Source organism: Ornithorhynchus anatinus, chromosome 3 (genome assembly GCF_004115215.2).
Source record: "Ornithorhynchus anatinus isolate Pmale09 chromosome 3, mOrnAna1.pri.v4, whole genome shotgun sequence".
Taxonomy (NCBI): domain Eukaryota; kingdom Metazoa; phylum Chordata; class Mammalia; order Monotremata; family Ornithorhynchidae; genus Ornithorhynchus; species Ornithorhynchus anatinus.
The window spans coordinates 1515169-1531637 of NC_041730.1; the positions used below are offsets into that span (position 1 = coordinate 1515169).

General features: G+C 64.6%; 3 protein-coding genes across 4 annotated transcripts in view; 1 reads left to right on the plus strand and 2 right to left on the minus strand.

Moving 5' to 3' along the window:
* The window catches only part of TRPM5 (transient receptor potential cation channel subfamily M member 5), a 48177-nt gene extending 46287 nt beyond the window's left edge, over positions 1–1890 (plus strand). Inside the window, exons 22-24 of the mRNA XM_029061504.1 lie at positions 1156–1288; positions 1466–1538; positions 1861–1890. Coding sequence (XP_028917337.1) covers positions 1156–1288; positions 1466–1538; positions 1861–1890 — 236 coding nt within the window. The remainder of the gene's footprint in view (positions 1–1155; positions 1289–1465; positions 1539–1860) is intronic.
* Positions 1891–4604: 2714 nt separating this feature from the next.
* Positions 4605–11113, minus strand: TSSC4 (tumor suppressing subtransferable candidate 4). Of its 2 annotated transcripts, none has more exons than XM_029059284.2 (4): positions 11048–11113; positions 6444–6550; positions 5643–5715; positions 4605–5516 (listed from the first exon to the last, which is right to left on the minus strand). In XM_029059284.2, the coding sequence occupies exon 4, from the start codon at positions 5498–5500 to the stop codon at positions 4745–4747; it is 756 nt and encodes a 251-aa protein (XP_028915117.1). In that variant the 5' UTR covers positions 5501–5516; positions 5643–5715; positions 6444–6550; positions 11048–11113; the 3' UTR covers positions 4605–4744. The 2 variants fall into 2 exon arrangements, with proteins under 2 accessions (XP_028915117.1, XP_028915119.1); XM_029059286.2 differs by lacking the exon at positions 11048–11113 and adding an exon at positions 10948–10993.
* Positions 11114–15781: 4668 nt separating this feature from the next.
* The window catches only part of CD81 (CD81 molecule), a 32621-nt gene continuing 31933 nt past the window's right edge, over positions 15782–16469 (minus strand). The window contains exon 8 of the mRNA XM_029061645.2: positions 15782–16372. Coding sequence (XP_028917478.1) covers positions 16310–16372 — 63 coding nt within the window. The 3' untranslated portion in view covers positions 15782–16309. The remainder of the gene's footprint in view (positions 16373–16469) is intronic.

Here is a 16469-nt window from a genome sequence, read left to right on the forward strand (position 1 = left end):
CGGTGCTCTCCACCGGTAGTCATAATGCTTAGTACGGTGCCCGGCGCATAGTAAACGCTCAACAAATACAATCGAATGAACGACTAAATAATCATTATGATCTTGGTATTCGTTAAGCACTTACACTGTTCTCAGCGCTGGGGTAGACACGGGGTGAACGGGTCGTCCCACGTGGGGTTCACGGTCTTCATCCCATTTGACAGATGAGGTCACCGGGGCCCAGGGAAGTGGAGTGACCCGCCCGAGGTCACACAGCCGACGGGCGGCGGAGCCGGGGTTAGAACCCGCGACCTCGGACTCCCAAGCCCGGCCTCTTGCCACCGAGCCACGCTGCTTGACGAGGAGGGCATCTGTTAAGCGCGTCCTCCGTGCCGAGCACTCTTCGAAGCGCCGGTGGAGGATGCGAGGTGACGAGGCGGGGCTGGTCACCCGGTACCGTCTCGGCCACTTGTCTGAGTGACCTCGGGCCGCAGAGTAAGAGCCGAATCCTCCCCCGATTAGACTGTGAAGGGCAGGGCCTGTCTCTGTGCCGACCTGTCCATTCCAAAGAGCCCGGGCTTTGGAGTCAGAGGTCACGGGTTCGCATCCCGGCTCCGCCCCTCGTCAGCTGCGGGACCGTCGGCGAGTCGCTTCACTCCTCGGGGCCTCAGTTCCCTCATCTGTAAAACGGGGATTAACTGGGAGCCTCACGTGGGACGACCCGATGACCCCGGATCTCCCCCAGCGCTTTGAACATACGTGGCTCGGTGGAAAGAGCCCGGGCTTTGGAGTCAGAGGTCACGGGTTCGCATCCCGGCTCCGCCCCTCGTCAGCTGCGGGACCGTGGGCGAGTCGCTTCGCTTCTCTGGGCCTCGGTGACCTCCCCTATAAAATGGGGATGAAGACTGGGAGCCCCACGTATCCCCGTATCTACCCAGCGCTTAGAACGGTGCTCCGCACGGAGGAAGCGCTTAACGAATACCAGCGTTATTAAGCACTTAAGGAACGCCGACATTATTAGTAAGCGCTCGATAAATGCCATCGGATGAACGACAGTAGGGCCCCCCTCCCGCCCGCGGGGAGACGGCGTCTCGCCCCCGCCCCTGCGTCCCGGGGTCTCCGAGGGACCCCCGCCCCCGTGGGGCCGGACGGCCATTCCGCGCCCCCTCCCCGCAGCGCGAGATCTCCCGGAGGGGCTGGAGCAGAGGATCATCACCTGGGAGACGGTGCAGAAGGAGACCCTGTTGGCCCGGCTGGAGAAGACGAAGACGGAGAGCAGCCGGGAGGTCCTCAGGAAAATCTCCCACAGGTAGGACGCCCGCACGGCCTTTCCCGGGGGGTGGGGGTCACCGGCCTCCCGGCCGTCGGCGGCCCGGCCCTCGGGGGTGCGCGGGCGTCGGGGATCCGCGGCCTGATCCATCGAGGCCTAGGTCTCCCGGGGGTGGCCGGGGGCGAGCGGGTCCGTCAGCGGCCTTGTCGCCCGCAGAGTGGAGCTGATCGCCAAGTACCTGAACGGGCCGCGGGAGCGGGACGGAGGCTTCGGGCCTCCGGGACCCCAGGTGAGGACCCGGACCCCCCACCCGGGGCTCCGCCCGGTGGGTCCCCGGACAGAGGGTTCAACACTCCGGTTCCTTTCGTCCATTCCATCCTATTTCCTGAGCGCTCACCGAGTGCCGAGCACTGCGCTAGGCGCCCGGGAGAGGACGGCGGACGACGGCCAGAGCGGTTCCCCGCCCCGGTGAGCTGGGGTTCCTCTGCGGGGAGGGGGTGGGGGGCGGTTCCCGCCCGCCCCCGCGCCCCCGCTCGACCCAGGCGTCACCCCACGTGCCAGACACGGCGCGGGCGGCCTCCGCGCTGACCTTTCACCCCGTCGCTCCCCAGGTCACCCGGCGCGCTGAGCTCCGCAGGTGAACGGGGGCCCGGAGCCGGGAGGGGCCGGGGAAGGGATGGAGACCCCCCCGGGAGTCGGGGAGGGCACCGGAGGCAATAGTAATAGTAGTATTTGTCAAGCGCTTACTACGTGCCAGGCACCGTTCTAAGCGCTGGGGTAGATACAGGCAATCAGGGGGTATCTGTTAAGCGCTTACTACGTGTCAAGCGCCGTTTTAGGCTCTGGGATAGATACGAGGCAATCAGGTGGTATTTCTTAAGCGCTTACTACGTGCCAAGCGCCGTTCTAAGCGCTGGGGGAGATGCAAGGTCATCGGGCGGTATTTAAGCGCTTACTACGTGCCAAGCGCCGTTCTAAGCGCTGGGGGAGATGCAAGGTCATCGGGCGGTATCTGCTAAGCGCTTACTACGTGCCAAGCGCCGTTCTAAGCGCTGGGGTAGATGCAAGGCAATCGGGGGGTATCTGCTAAGCGCTTACTACGTGCCAAGCGCCGTTCTAAGCGCTGGGGTAGATGCAAGGCAATCGGGGGTATCTGCTAAGCGCTTACTACGTGCCAAGCGCCGTTCTAAGCGCTGGGGTGGATAGCTGTGTGACTTTGGGCAAGTCACTTCACTTCTCGGCGCCTCAGTGACCTCATCTGTAAAACGAGGATTGAGACCGTGAGCCCCACGTGGGACGACCCGATTCCCCCGCGTCTACCCCGGCGCTTAGAACGGTGCTCGGCACAGAGTAAGCGCTTAACAAACAGCGACATTATCATTACAAGGCAATCAGGTGGTATTCGTTAAGCCCCGACCCCGGTGCTCCCCAAGGTGCTCTCACGGTGCTCCCTACAGCATCCCCCCCTCGCCGCCCCCCAAAAGCCCGGCTCCTCCTCTCCAGCCCCCAGGTGGGAGGACGCCCGGCGGCCGGGCCGGCCGGAGGACGGTGACGGGAGGGAGGCCGGCCGGACCGTGAGGCTCCGGGCTACGTCGCCGGGTGTTCCAGCTCGCCGTGCGGCGCCAACCGCCGCCCCCCACGTTCCGGCCGTCGGCACGTGCCCCGCTCCCCCCCCCCAGAGCCGCTCGCCGGGCCTCGAGGCCGGGGAACCGCCCCGGGCCTCCGCCATCCCACCGCGCCCCGCTTTCTCCCACCGCCCGCTTCGCCCCCATCCGCCCGTCCTCCCCCTCCGGCGACCTCCGGTCTACTTGCCGAGGGCCTGCCGTCCATCTCTTTGCTGTATTTACTGAGCGCCTCGTAATAAAAATTATAATAGCATCTAAGCGCTTACTCTGGGCTTGGTGCGGCGCCGGGGTGGGTTCAAGAAAATCAGGTTGGACGCCGTCTCCGTCCCGCCGTCTTCATCCCCATTTTCCAGACGAGGGGACGGGGGCCCAGAGAAGTGAAGTGACTTGCCCAAAGTCACCCAGCAGACAAGCGGTGGGGTCGGGATTAGAACCCAAGACCTCGGGACTCCCAGGCCCGGGCTCTAGCCGCTGGGCTACCCTGCTTCTCGCTACTAATTAGTACCGTTTGCCGCTATCAGTATCAACCTGCTATTTACCGAGTGCCTGTCAACAGTGCATTTAACGTGTACCCACGTCGACGAAACGGCTGCTGTTTTCGGAGCCCCTTCTGTTTTCACTAAGGTACTTGCTGGGCGCTCACTATGTCCCGAGCGCCGTTCTAAGCGCTTGGGGCAGACGCGAGATAACCAGGTCGGCCACCGGCCCCGCCCCGGGGGCTCACGCTCTTCATTCCCATTTCCCAGATGAGGGAACCGAGGCCCGGAGAGGCGAAGCGACTTGCCCAAGGTCACGGACACGGGGTGGTGCCCGGCATCGGAACGCGGGTCCTTCCGGCTCCCAGGCCCGTGCTCTACCCGCTCCCAACCGGCACTACCTGCTGAGTGCTTAACATCCATCAGTCCTACTTAATGAGCGCCTGCTATTAATCAGGGCTCTTACTGAGCCCCAGAGCTACTCACCGAACGCCCGCGTGCGGGACGCCGCGACGACGCTTGGGAGCGGACGACGGAGTGAGCCGGCACGATCCCCGCCCTTGAAGAGCCCCCGGTCTACCGTGTGCGGAGCGCTGTACTGAGCGCTTGGGAGCGAACCACAGTTCGGGGCGACACGATCCCTTCCCTCCAGGAGCTCACGCTCTACGGTGTGCAGAACGCTGTACTGAGCGCTTGGGACAGTGCCAGAGTAGACACGATTCCCGTCCTGAAGGAGTTTCCAGTCTACTGTGGTGCAGAGCGCTGACTGATAACAATAAATGATAATAATAATTAGTAATTCCCCCTGGGAGAGGATGGCAGTCAGTAGAGAGGCAGCGTGGCTGGGTGGAAAGAGCACGGGTTTGGGGCTCCGAGGTCACGGGTTCGAATCCCGGCTCCATCTGTCAGCTGCGTGACTCTGGGCAAGTCGCTTGACTTGTCTGGGCCTCAGTGAGCTCCTCTGTCAGATGGGGACGAAGACCGTGAGCTTCACGTGGGACGACCCGATTATCCCCTATCTCCCCCAGCGCTCAGAACGGTGCTCGGCACAGAGCGAGCGCTTACCAGATACCAACACTGTTATTCTTAGCCACAATCCCCGCTCCGGACAAGCCCGTAGACAGGAGGAAGAGGGCGGAAAGGTGGCCGTGTGGCTCAGTGGCCACCCCCCACCGGGTCCCTCTCCGCCCACCGGACCAGGCTGCGCCCGGGCTCCGCCGCCGGGCCGGGGACCGAGGATGCCAGGGTCCGGTGTGTCCCGAAACGGCTTTATTGGCGCCAGGGGGAAAGACGGACCGGGTCCGCGGCACGAGCGAGCGATCGGGATCCCCGCTTCCGGGAGGACGCGGGGGTCCCGGCCGCGGGGGGTCCCCACCGGCGGGGCAGGGGGCGGCTCAGGCGTCGTCGTCCTCGTCGGCGGCCCTGACGCGGAAATGCCCACGGCTCCTCCTCTTGTTCCCGTGAAAGCAGGCCGCGGTCCCATCCTCCGAGGGCGGCCCCCTCGCCCGCTCCCCGCCGTCCCCCGGGTCCGGGTCCTCGTCCTCGTCCTCCTCCCGTCCGGGGGGCTCCCCGCCGGGCCCGTCCCCCCGGGCGGGCCTCTTCCGGGAGGCGTCGCCGCCCCCCGGCCCCGCCCGCCCCGGCCTGCGGAAGACGATCCTGCCGGCCCCGCGGCTGGCCGCGTCCTGGTCGAAGGAGGGCGGGGGGCCGGGGCCGCGGCGCCGCCGCAGGGCGTCGAGGAAGTCCAGGGCCGCGGCCCGGTTGTCCCGGTCCGTCGCGTCCGGGGTGTCGCTCAGGCTGTAGCGGGTCCAGCGCTCGGGGTGGGTCACGTAATCGGGGACGGCGGCGGGGGGCGGCCCGGCGGCCGGCCCCTCCAGGCCGTCGAACACGCTGCGGCTGCGCAGGGAGAAGGACGGGCTGGTGCCCGGCAGGTGGAAGGGCCGCACGGGGGCGGGGGGCGGCGCCGCCGGCCCCGGATCCTCCTCCGGATCCGACTCCGGATCCGACTCCGGATCCTCCTCCGGATCCCCGGCGCCGCCATCGGCCGGCTCCGGCCGGTCCACCCCGGCCTCGTCCGCCGGGCTCGGGTCCTCCTCACTGGGCGGGGCCGGGGGGCGGGGGGCCGGCGGCGGCGAACAGCGTCTTCCAGACATCCAGGGACCCCAGCGCCTGCGGCGGCCGGAGAGACGGGCGGGGCTGAGAGCCCGGCCCGGACCCCCGGACCCCCGCCCGACGGCGGGGGGCGGGGGGTCCCGGAAACCGCCCCCCCCGGCCGGCCCCGCTCCACGCGCTCACCTCGTCCCGAGACCGGAGCAGCTTCCCCTCCCCGGGGTCGGTCGCCTTCACCAAGGACCTCAGCTCCTGCACCCTGGCGGGGGAGGGAGGACACGGGGCGGTGGGGTCCGGCCTCGCCGGGCGGACGGAGGGGGGCCCGGTCCGGCCCCGGCCGCCCCGCGACGGGGGCAAGGGGAGGCTCGGTTCGGCCTCGGGGCAGGGACGGAGGGAGGCTCGGTCTGGCCCCGTGGAGGCCCAAGGGAGAGGCTGGGACCCTGTGGCGGAGGGAGAGGGAGGCTCACGCCTCACCTCGCCCGCCCACCCGGGGCGGGAGCCGTGCAGGGAGGACGACCCGGGGCTTCCGGTTCTCGCGGTCCCCGGGAAGCCCCCCGCCCCACCCCCAGCCCCGGCATAAGCGCGGCTTGGGACGCGGCCGCGGGGAGGCCCGGATGGAGGGGGGGCCGGTGAGGCCGGGGGAGCCGGGCCGGACCCGGCGGGGTCTTCTGGGGGCCGGGGCCGCCCCGCCGAGAGGCCCCCTCCCGGCCCGGCCTCGCGGGGATGACCTCCCGCACCGTCCTCTCCTCTCCAACTTCCCCCCGAAGGGCGTCCCCGCCCCCCGGCCCCCCGGAATGAACCCATCACCCCTCTCCCACGGGGACGATTCCTGTCCCCCTACCCCACCCCGAGAGGGATGGCTCCTCACCTCCTCCCCTGCAAGGAAGGCCCCCAGCCTCCCCCGAGGAGCCCCTTCGCCCGCGGAGACCATTCCCCGCCCCCTCCCCGGCAGGGCCGCCCCCCACCTCCCGCCCCGGAAGGACTCACAGGCCGCGGGCGGTCCTGTGAATCTGATGCAGTTCGTAGAGCACGGCCTCTCTGCCCACGACCTCGTCCTCTTCGGCATCAGCCATGGCCGGCTCGCCGCCCCCCGACTGAAACCCCCCCCCCCCGCCCCCCGAAAGAAGGCGTCAATCACTGCCGGCCGCCGGAGCCGCCGCAGAGTTTTGGGGGAGGGGCGGGTTATTCGGGGGCGTGGGACGGTTTGTGCCGCGTCCCCGGGGAGGCTCGGGGATGGAAAGGGGAGAGTCGGGGGGGGTCGGACGGTCCGGGCTCGGGTCACCGGGGGAGAGTCAGGGCCGGAGAGGGGAGAGTCGGGGGTGCGGGGTGGTCCGTTCTGGGTCACCGGGGAGAGTCGGGGGGTGGGACGGTCCACGGTGGGTCACTGTGGGGAGAGTCGGGGGTGCCGGATGGTCTCTGCTGGGTCACTGGGGAGACTACAGGTTGGAAAGAGGAGGGTGACGGGTTTTGGAAGGTCTGCTTGGGTCACTGGGGGAGGGTCAAAGATGGAGAGGAGAGAGGCGGGGGTGGGACGGGCCGCGCCGGGTCACTGGGGACGGTCGAGGATGGAGAGGGGACAGTCGGGGGGGGGGTGGGATGGTCCGTGCCGGGGCACCGGGGAAGAGTCGGGGGGGTGGGACGGTCGGGGATGGAGACAGGAGCATCGGGGATGGAGAGGAGAGAGTCCGGGATGGGCAGCGCAGAGTCGGGAATGAAAAAGGGAGGATCGGGGTGTCAGATGGGTCAGAGATGGAAAGAGGGGGGTGGGGGGTGTCGCGTGGCTTAGTGGAAAGAACCCAAGAGAATGGGTTCGCATCCCGGCTCCGCCACTTGTCAGCTGCGTGACCCCGGGCAGGTCGCTTCACTTCTCCGGGCCTCGGTGACCTCATCTGCCAAATGGGGGCTGGGACTGGGAGCCCCACGTGGGACAAACTGATTCCCCTGTATCTACCCGGGCGCTTAGAACGGTGCTTGGCACATAGGAAGCGCTTAACAGATGGCATTATTATTATTATTTAATATTACTGGGTCACTAGGGAGAGTCAGGGATGGAGAGGGGAGGGTCAGGGGTGTCGGGTGATCACGGACGGAGAGGGGTGGGTCGGGGCGTGGGACGGTCACAGATAATAAAACAATAATAATAACTGTAGTATTTGCTAAGCGCTTACTTAACTGTGCCAAGAACTGTGCCACGTGCTGGGGTGGACGCAATATTTCTTGCCAGACTCTCCTTTCCAAGCGCTTAGCACAGTGCTCTGCACACAGCAGGCGCTCGATAAATACGACAGAATGAATGTACATCCGGTTGGATACGGTCCCCGTCCCACCTAAGGCTCCCAGTCTCCATCTCCATTGTACAGATGAGGAAAGAGAGGCCCGGAGAAGTAAAGTGACTTACCCGAGGTCACACGGCAGACAAGTGGCGGAGCCGGGATTAGAACCCACGACCTTCTGGCTTCCAGGGCCGGGCTCTACCCATGCTACCACGATGCTTCTGGAAGGGGAGGGTCGGGAGTGTGGGACCCCTCTGGCCTGGATCGCCCTGTCCCAACCGCTTAGCCCAGTGCTCTGCACACAGTAAACGCTCAAAAAGAGCGCTTAACCAAAAGCGGCGTCGCCTAGCGGACAGAGCATGGACCTGGGAGTCAGAAGGTCATGGGTTCTAATCCCCACTCGGCCACGGGCAAGTCACTTCACTTCTCTGGGCCTCAGTTCCCTCATCTGTAAAACGGGGATGAAGACCGGGAGCCCCACGTGGGACAGGGACCGTGTCCAACCTGATGATCTTTGATCCACTCTAGCGCTTAGAACAGTGGTCGGCACGTAATAAGCGCTTAACAGGTACCATTATTATATAATGATAATAATGTTGGTATTTGTTAAGCGCTTACTACGTGCCGAGCACTGTTCTAAGCGCTGGGGGAGAGACGGGGTCATCAGGTTGTCCCTCGTGAGGCTCCCGGTCTTCATCCCCATTTTCCAGATGAGGTCACTGAGGCCCAGAGAAGTGAAGTGACTCGCCCACGGTCACACAGCTGACAAGTGGCACAGCCAGGATTAGAATCCACGTCCTTCTGACTCCCAGGCCCGGCCTCTATTTGACGGTCCATCAGCAGCAACCCCTCCCCACCAATTAATTAATCATATAATAATAACGTTGGTATCTGTTAAGCGCTTACTACGTGCCGAGCACCGTTCTAAGCGCTGGGGGAGATACAGGGGAAAGAGCACGGGCTTTGGAGTCAGGGCTCATGAGTTCGAATCCCAGCTCTGCCACTCGTCGGCTGTGTGACCGTGGGCGAGTCACTTCACTTCTCGGTGCCTCAGTTCCCTCAACTGTAAAATGGGGATTAAGACCGTGAGCCCCACGTGGGACGACCCGATTCCCCTGTGTCTACCCCAGCGCTTAGAACAGTGCTCGGCACATAGTAAGCGCTTAACAGATACCAACATTATTATTATTATTATTAGGTGGTCCCACGTGAGGCTCCCGGTCTTCAGCCCCATCTTCCAGATGAGGGAACCATCGTATTTACTGAGCCTTTCCCGTGTGCAGAGCGCTTATCAGCTCTGTGACTCTGAGCGAGTCACTTCGCTTCTCTTTGTGCCTCGGTTCCCTCATCTGTAAAATGGGAATTGATATCTCCCCCGTTTAGACCATGAGCCCGTCGTTGGGCAGGGATTCCCTCTCTCTGTTGCCGAATGGTCTATCCCAAGCGCTCAGTACAGTGCTCTGCACATAGTAAGGGCTCGGTAAATACGAGTGAACGAATGAAGCGCTTAGTCCAGTGCTCTGCACACTGTACGTGCTCAACAAATACGATTGAATGAACGACTGGGAGCCCCACGTGGGACAGGGACTGGGGCCATTTGCCTGGATCCACCCCAGCGCTTAGTACAGTGCCTGGCACACAGGAAGCGCTTAACAAATACCATCCTCGTCATCATTACCTCATCTGGAAAACCGGGGTGAAGACTGTCAGCCCCACGTGGGACAACCCGATGACCCCGTAACCACGAGGATGGTATCTGTTACGCGCTTACTATGTGCCGAGCACCGTTCTAAGCGCTGGGGAAGAGAAGCAAGATGGCTCAGTGGAAAAAGCCCGGGCTTGGGAGTCAGAGGTCGCGGGTTCCAATCCCGACTCCGCCACTTGTCAGCTGGGTGACTTTGGCCAAGTCACTTCACTGGGACTCAGTGACCTCCTCTGGAAAATGGGGATGAAGGCTGTGAGCCCCCTGGGGGACAACCTGATGGCCTTGGATCTACCCCAGCGCTGAGCACAGCGCTGGGTCCATAATAATAATAATAATGGTGGTATTTGTTAATTGCTTACTATGGGCAAAGCACTGTTTTAAGCGCTGGGGGGAGATACAAGGTGATCAGGTTGTTCCATGTGGGGTTCAACAATCTTAATGCCCATTTTCCAGATGAGGTCACTGAGGCCCAGAGAAGTGAAGGGACTCGCCCGCAGTCACACGGCTGACAAGCGGCAGAGCCGGGATTAGAACCCGTGACTCTAAGGCTGTGAGCCCCATGTGGGACAATCTGATAACCCTGTATCCACCCCAGCGCTTAGAACAGTGCTTGGCACATAGTAAGCCCTTCATAAACATCACTTTATTATTATTATTATTATTACTAATGCCCATTTTCCAGATGAGGTCACTGAGGCCTAGAGAAGTGAAGTGACTTGGCCAAAGTCACTCAGCTGACGGGGTCGGGATTAGAACCCATGACCTCTGACACCCAAAGCCCGGGATCCTTCCACTAAGCCATGCTGCGCTTAATACCAGCATTATTATTAATACTACAAGATCATCAGAGAAGCAGCGCGGCTCAGTGGAAAGAGCTTGGGCGTCAGAGGTCATGGGTTCGACTCCCGGCTCTGCCACTCGTCAGCTGGGTGACTGTGGGCGAGTCACTTCACTTCTCGGTGCCTCAGTGACCTCATCTGTCAAATGGGGATGAAGACTGGGAGCCCCACGTGGGACCACCTGATTCCCCTGTGTCTACCCCGGCGCTTAGAACAGTGCTCTGCACATAGTAAGCGCTTAACAAATACCAACATAATTATTATTATTATTATTAAAATGGGGATGGAGACTGTGAGCCCCACGTGGGACCACCTGATTCCCCTGTGTCTCCCCCAGCGCTTAGAACAGTGCTCGGCACGTAGTAGTAGGCGCTTAACAAATACCAACATCAGGTGGCTCCCCGTGGGCCAGCCCCATTTTGCAGATGAGGTCACTGAGGCCCAAAGGAGCGGGCAGGGATGGTCTCTGTTGCAGAACTGTCCATTCCCAGCGCTTAGTCCGGTGCTCAGCACACGCTAGGCGCTTAATAAATACTATGGCATGCAAGGGACTCATCTCCCCCAGCGCTTAGGACAGTGCTCGGCACGGAGGAAGCATTCATTCATCCAACAGTATTTGTTGAGCGCTTACTCTGTGCCGAGCGCTGGACTAAGCGCTGGGAATGGACAAATACCATTAAATTGATGATGATTCTTGCTGAGCGCTTAGGGGAGGCCAAGGCGAGCAGCCGGGGGGGGGGGGGGGGGGGGAGGGGCGCAGGCGCGCGCACAAACCTGCCTGGGCCGCCGCCATCCGGGCACCTGACCACGTGCTCCGCCTCCCGCCGCGCATGCGCCGCCGGCTGGGCGGGCGCCCCGCCCCCCGCCGCGCATGCGCCGCCGGCTGGGCGGGCGCCCCGCCCCCCGCCGCGCATGCGCCGCCGGCTGGGCGGGCGCCCCGCCCTCCCAGAAGCCCCCGCGAAGCCTCGGCCGCTCTCCCTCCCCGCATGGCCCTTCGGGAGTTGTAGTCCCTGCCCCTGCCGCCGGCCTCTCCCCTCCCCCTCCCCCCCCCCCCCCGAGCGGCGAGGGAGCGGTCGGACGGCGCGGCCCAGCGCGCTCCCGGGCGTCCTCGAAGGCTTCGCGGGGAAGACACCTTGGCCATCGTCGGCGGCGTCCCCCCCCCCCGTCCCCGGCGGAGGCGGGGAGGCGGGACTACAATCCCCACAATGCCCCTCGCCGCCGTCCCGGCGCTTCCGGCCCGCGGGGTCCCCCTGCCGGCGCCCGCTGGTCCAGCCCCCGCTGGGCGGGGAGCTGCGGGCCGCTGCTGCGGCTGCTGATTTCGACATTGCAGCCCGGGGGCGTCTCCCCCGCCGTCGTCATCGCGCCCCGCCTCCGCCACGTGCTCCTTCCTTCATTCGTTCCCTCGATGGACTGAGCGCCTCGTGCGTGCCCAGGGCTGTACCGAGCGCCTCTCTGCGTGCACGGCGCTGTACCGAGCGTCTCTCTGCGTGCACGGCGCTGTACCGAGCGTCTCTCTGCGTGCACGGCACTGAACCGTGCGCGTCTCTCTGCGTGCACGGCGCTGAACCGAAAGCCTCCTGCGTGCACGACGGTGTACCGAGCGCCTCCTGCGTGCACAGCGCTGAACCGAGCCCCTCCTGCGTGCACGACGCTGTACCGAGCGCCTCCTGCGTGCACGACGCTGTACCGAGCGCCTCCTGCGTGCACAGCGCTGAACCGAGCCCCTCCTGCGTGCACGACGCTGTACCGAGCGCCTCCTGCGTGCACGGCGCTGTACCGAGCGCCTCCCGCGTGCACAGCGCTGTACTGAACGCTGGTAAAGTCCAATTCGGCAACGGAGACAATCGCCGCCCCCCCCCCAGTGGGCTCCCGCTCTCTCGTTGTGGGCAGGGGACGTGGCTACCAACCCGGTCGTATTGTGACAAGCGCTGCGGCCTAGTGGCTAGAGCCCGGGCCTGGGAGCCAGGTCTTGGGTTCTAATGCCGCCTCTGCCACCGGTTAGACTGGGAGCCCGTCGTTGGGCAGCGATGGTCTCTATCTGTTGCCCGATTGTCCATTCCAAGCGCTTAGTACAGTGCTCTGCACCTAGCAAGCGCTCAATAAATACCGAATGGTCTGCTGTGTGACCCTGGGCAAGTCACTTCACTGGGCCTCACTCTCCTCATCTGTAAAATGGGGAGTGAGCCCCCACGTGGGACAAGGACTGGGTCCAACCCCATCTGTTCGCATTCACCCCGGCGCTTAGTACAGTGCTTGGCACCTACTAAGTGCTTAACAAATACCATCATTATTAATATTATCATTATTGTCCTCTCCTAAGCGCTTAGTAGCACTTAGTTGTGTTGCTCAGAGAAGCAGGGTGGCTCAGTGGCAAGAGCCCGGGCTTGAGAGTCACAGGTCATGGGTTCGAATGCCGGCTCCGCCGCGCGTCAGCTGGCTGAGCGCGGGCGAGTCACTTCGCTTCTCTGGGCCTCGGTTCCCTCATCTGGAAATTGGGAATGAGGCCCGTGAGCCCCACGTGGGACAACCGATGACCCCGTATCTCCCCCAGCGCTTAGAACGGCGCTCGGCACAGAGTAAGCGCTTAATAAACACCAACGTTATTATTCAGTACGGCGCTCTGCACACCGGAGGCGCTCAACGAATGCGATCGAAGGGATCGACTGGACGGACGAATATGACGACGACCGGAGACGCGGTCCCCGGGAGGCGCCTGCTGACTCGGTTGTACTGTCCTCTCCCAAGCGCTTAGGACAGCGTCCCGCCCAGAGTAAGGAGCGAAGGATCCCAGGCGGAGGCAGCGGGTGGAGTCCAGAGCGGAGCCGGGCGGGGCGGGGAGCGGGGAGGCCGGACCGGAGGCCCGGCGGCGATGGCCCGGCGGGGAGGGCGGGCTGGGGTGGACGCCACTGGGCCGGAGGAACCGGCACCGTCTGGCCGCCGGGGGTGAGAGTTGAGGGACAGAGTAATGACGTCGGTATCCGTGAAGCGCTTACTACGCGCCGAGCACCGTTCTAAGCGCCGGGGTAGACACGGGGTCATCGGGTCGTCCCCCGTGGGGCTCCCGGTCTTCATCCCCGTTTGACAGACGAGGGAACCGAGGCCCAGAGAAGCAAAGTGACTTGCCCACGGTCACACAGCTGAGAAGCGGCAGAGGCGGGATTCGAACCCACGACCTGCGACTCCCAAGCCCGGGCCCTCGCCACTAAACGACGCTGCCGCTCGGACGCCAAAGCAGCGCGGTGCCGGAGCCCGGGGCCTGGGGGGGGCAGAAGGTCCTGGGTTCTAACGGTGGCTCCGCCGCTTGTCTGCCGGGTCGCCCTGGGCCAGTCGTTTCACTTCCCTGGGCCTCAGTCACCTCATCCGGAAAAGGGGGATGAAGACCGGGAGCCCCACGGGGGACGGCCCGATGACCCTGGCTCTCTCCCAGCGCTTAGAACGGTGCTCGGCACATAGTAAGCGCTTAACGGATACCAACGTTATTATTATTTGGGGGGGGGGGGGGGAGACCGAGGCGGGTGGCGCCAGGGTGAGAAGCGGCGCGGCTCAGTGGCGAGAGGCCGGGCTTGGGAGTCCGAGGTCATGGGTTCGAATGCCGGCTCCGCCTCTCGTCAGCTGGGTGACCGTGGGCAAGTCCCTTCACGTCTCTGGGCCTCAGTGACCTCATCTGTCAAATGGGGATGGAGACCGGGAGCCCCACGGGGGACGGCCCGGTGACCCTGTATCCCCTCTGGTGCTTAGAACAGCGCTCGGCACATAGTAAGCGCTTAACAAATGCCAACATTATCATTATGCCCGGGCCGCGGGTCAGGGGTAAGGGATTTTGGGGGGGTCCTTTGGGAGGAACGCCACTGGCCCCCCGGGCTCATCCAGAGGACGTAAAGGGCAGCGCGGCTCAGCGGCGAGGGCCCGGGCTTGGGAGTCCGAGGTCACGGGTTCGAATCCTGCCCCCGCCACTTGGCTGGGTGACCTTGGGCAAGCCGCTTCGCTCCTCCGGGCCCCCCGGCGACCTCATCCGGAAAATGGGGACGAGGCCCGGGAGCCCCACGGGGGGGGGGGGGGGGCCACCTCGTGACTCTGTACCCACCCAGCGCTTAGAACAGCGCTTGGCGCGTAGAAAGCGCTTAACCAATGCCATCATTATGGCGAGAGAAGCAGCGTGGCTCAGTGGCAAGAGCCCGGGTTTGGGAGCCCGAGGTCGTGGGTTCTAATCCCGGCTCCGCCGCTGGTCAACCGTGTGACCTCGGGCAAGACGCTACACTTCTTTGGGTCTCGGTGACCTCATCTGGAAAATGGGGATGAAGACCGGGAGCCCCACGTGGGACCACCCGATGACCCCGTATCTCCCCCGGCGCTTAGAACGGTGCTGGGCACGTAGCAAGAGCTTAATAAACACCACCGTTAGTATCATCGGGAGGCGTCGGGTTCCCGTACTTCCTCCCCGTTCTTTCCACGCACCCCCGCCGGGTCATGGAGGTCACGGGTTCTAATCCCGCCTGGGCCCCTTGCCCTCTGTGTGACCTTGGGCAAGTCACTTCACTTCTTTCACTTCTCCGGGCCTCGGTTCCCTCGTCTGTCAAATGGGGGGGTTGGGTCGGTGCGCCCCACGTGGGACGGGGACTGGGTCCAACCTACTGTGCCGTACCTCCCCCAGCGCTTCGTCCGGTGCTTGGCACATAGTAAGCGCTTAACAGATACCAGTTATTATTATTATTATTAATAATAAAAAATACCGTTATTATTTAGGGCGATCGGGACCAGCTCACGGCAAACAAGGCGTCAGAGACGATGACGAGGGGGTTTGGGGGGGGATTAGGGGAGGAGGGGGGTCACCTCCTGGCCGTCTCCAGGGTCCGGGTGGCTAGTGGCCAAGGGAGAGACCCCCTCTGGGGGTCTTCGGGGTGATGCTGGGGGGCTTTGGGGGTGCTCACCTGCGCCCGGGTAACAGAAAGCAGTGTGATGTAACGCCCAGTGTGTGCGCGGGACACGGCACGGAGCCCGGGAGTCAGGAGGTCGTGGGTTCCGATCCCGGCTCCGCCACCTGCCCGCTGGGGGACCTCGTCACCCTGCCTCGGTTCCCTCGTCCGTAAAATGGGGATGGAGACCGTGAGCCCCCCGTGGGGCGGCGTCCGTCCCCATTCGCTCGTATCCGCTCCGGCGCTCGGTACGGTGCTCGGCAGATAGTAGGGCGCTTAAGTATCGTTATCGTTACTATCGATGATAGGAATAATTCCCTTCTCGACCGCGAGCCCGTCGTGGGCGGCGACCGTCTCTGTCGGTTGCGGAACCGTACCTCGCAAGCGCCCGGGACGGCGCTCGCCACCCGGTGAGCGCTCAGTAAATACGACCGAACGAAAGCCTGAATGATGACGACAGCCACGGCGTCCTTTAAGCGCTTCCTACGCGCAAAGCGCCGGGCGCGGAAGGCAGGCCGGCGGTCTGGGCCGGCTCCGTCCCCGTCCCCCGCCGGCCCCCGGCCCCTTCGGTCACCACGACCACGCTCCGCTCGGCTTCGGGTTTTAAACGACTTTTAATTTTTCTTCGTATTCAGCGAGGGGGGCGACCGGGGAGGGAAGGGGGTCCGTCTCCCCCCCGACCCCGGGGAAGAGAGGGTCTGGGAGAGCGGACGCCCCCCCCCGCCCCGACCCCGGGGATTTGGCGGGGGGCGGGCGGCGAGCCGGGCTGAGCGGGGGGGAAGCGTCGTCCGGGCCGGGTCGGGGGCGAGGGTGTCGGGGAGGGGCCCCCTCCCCGCCCCGCAGGGCTCAGGGTGGTCCCCCCCGGACCCGGAGGACGGGGGCCGCTCTCCCCGCGTCCCCCTCCCCTCCGCCGTCCCCCCCGGCCGGGGCCGCCCGGGTCCCGGGGGGCGGACGGGGCGAGGGGCCGGGCCGGGGCGGGGGGCGGCGCGGGGGCAGGCGGGCGTTCCTTTATAAACGGGACCGGGAAAGGCCGGTAGAAAGGCTAGGTGTCGAGTGGTTTTGGGGGGGTGGGGGGGACGGGTCTATGTACACAGGCGTACCGTCCCGGGGGGCCCCCGCGGGCTCAGTACACGGAGCTGTTGCGGATCCCGCAGCACAGCACCATGCTCAGGATCATCTCGAAGATCTGCGGGCGAGGGGGCGAGCCGTCGGCGTCCCCGCCCGGAGGACCCCCGGCCCCCCCCCCCCCCGGCCCCCGGGACGACCCCGTCTCTCCCCCCCCC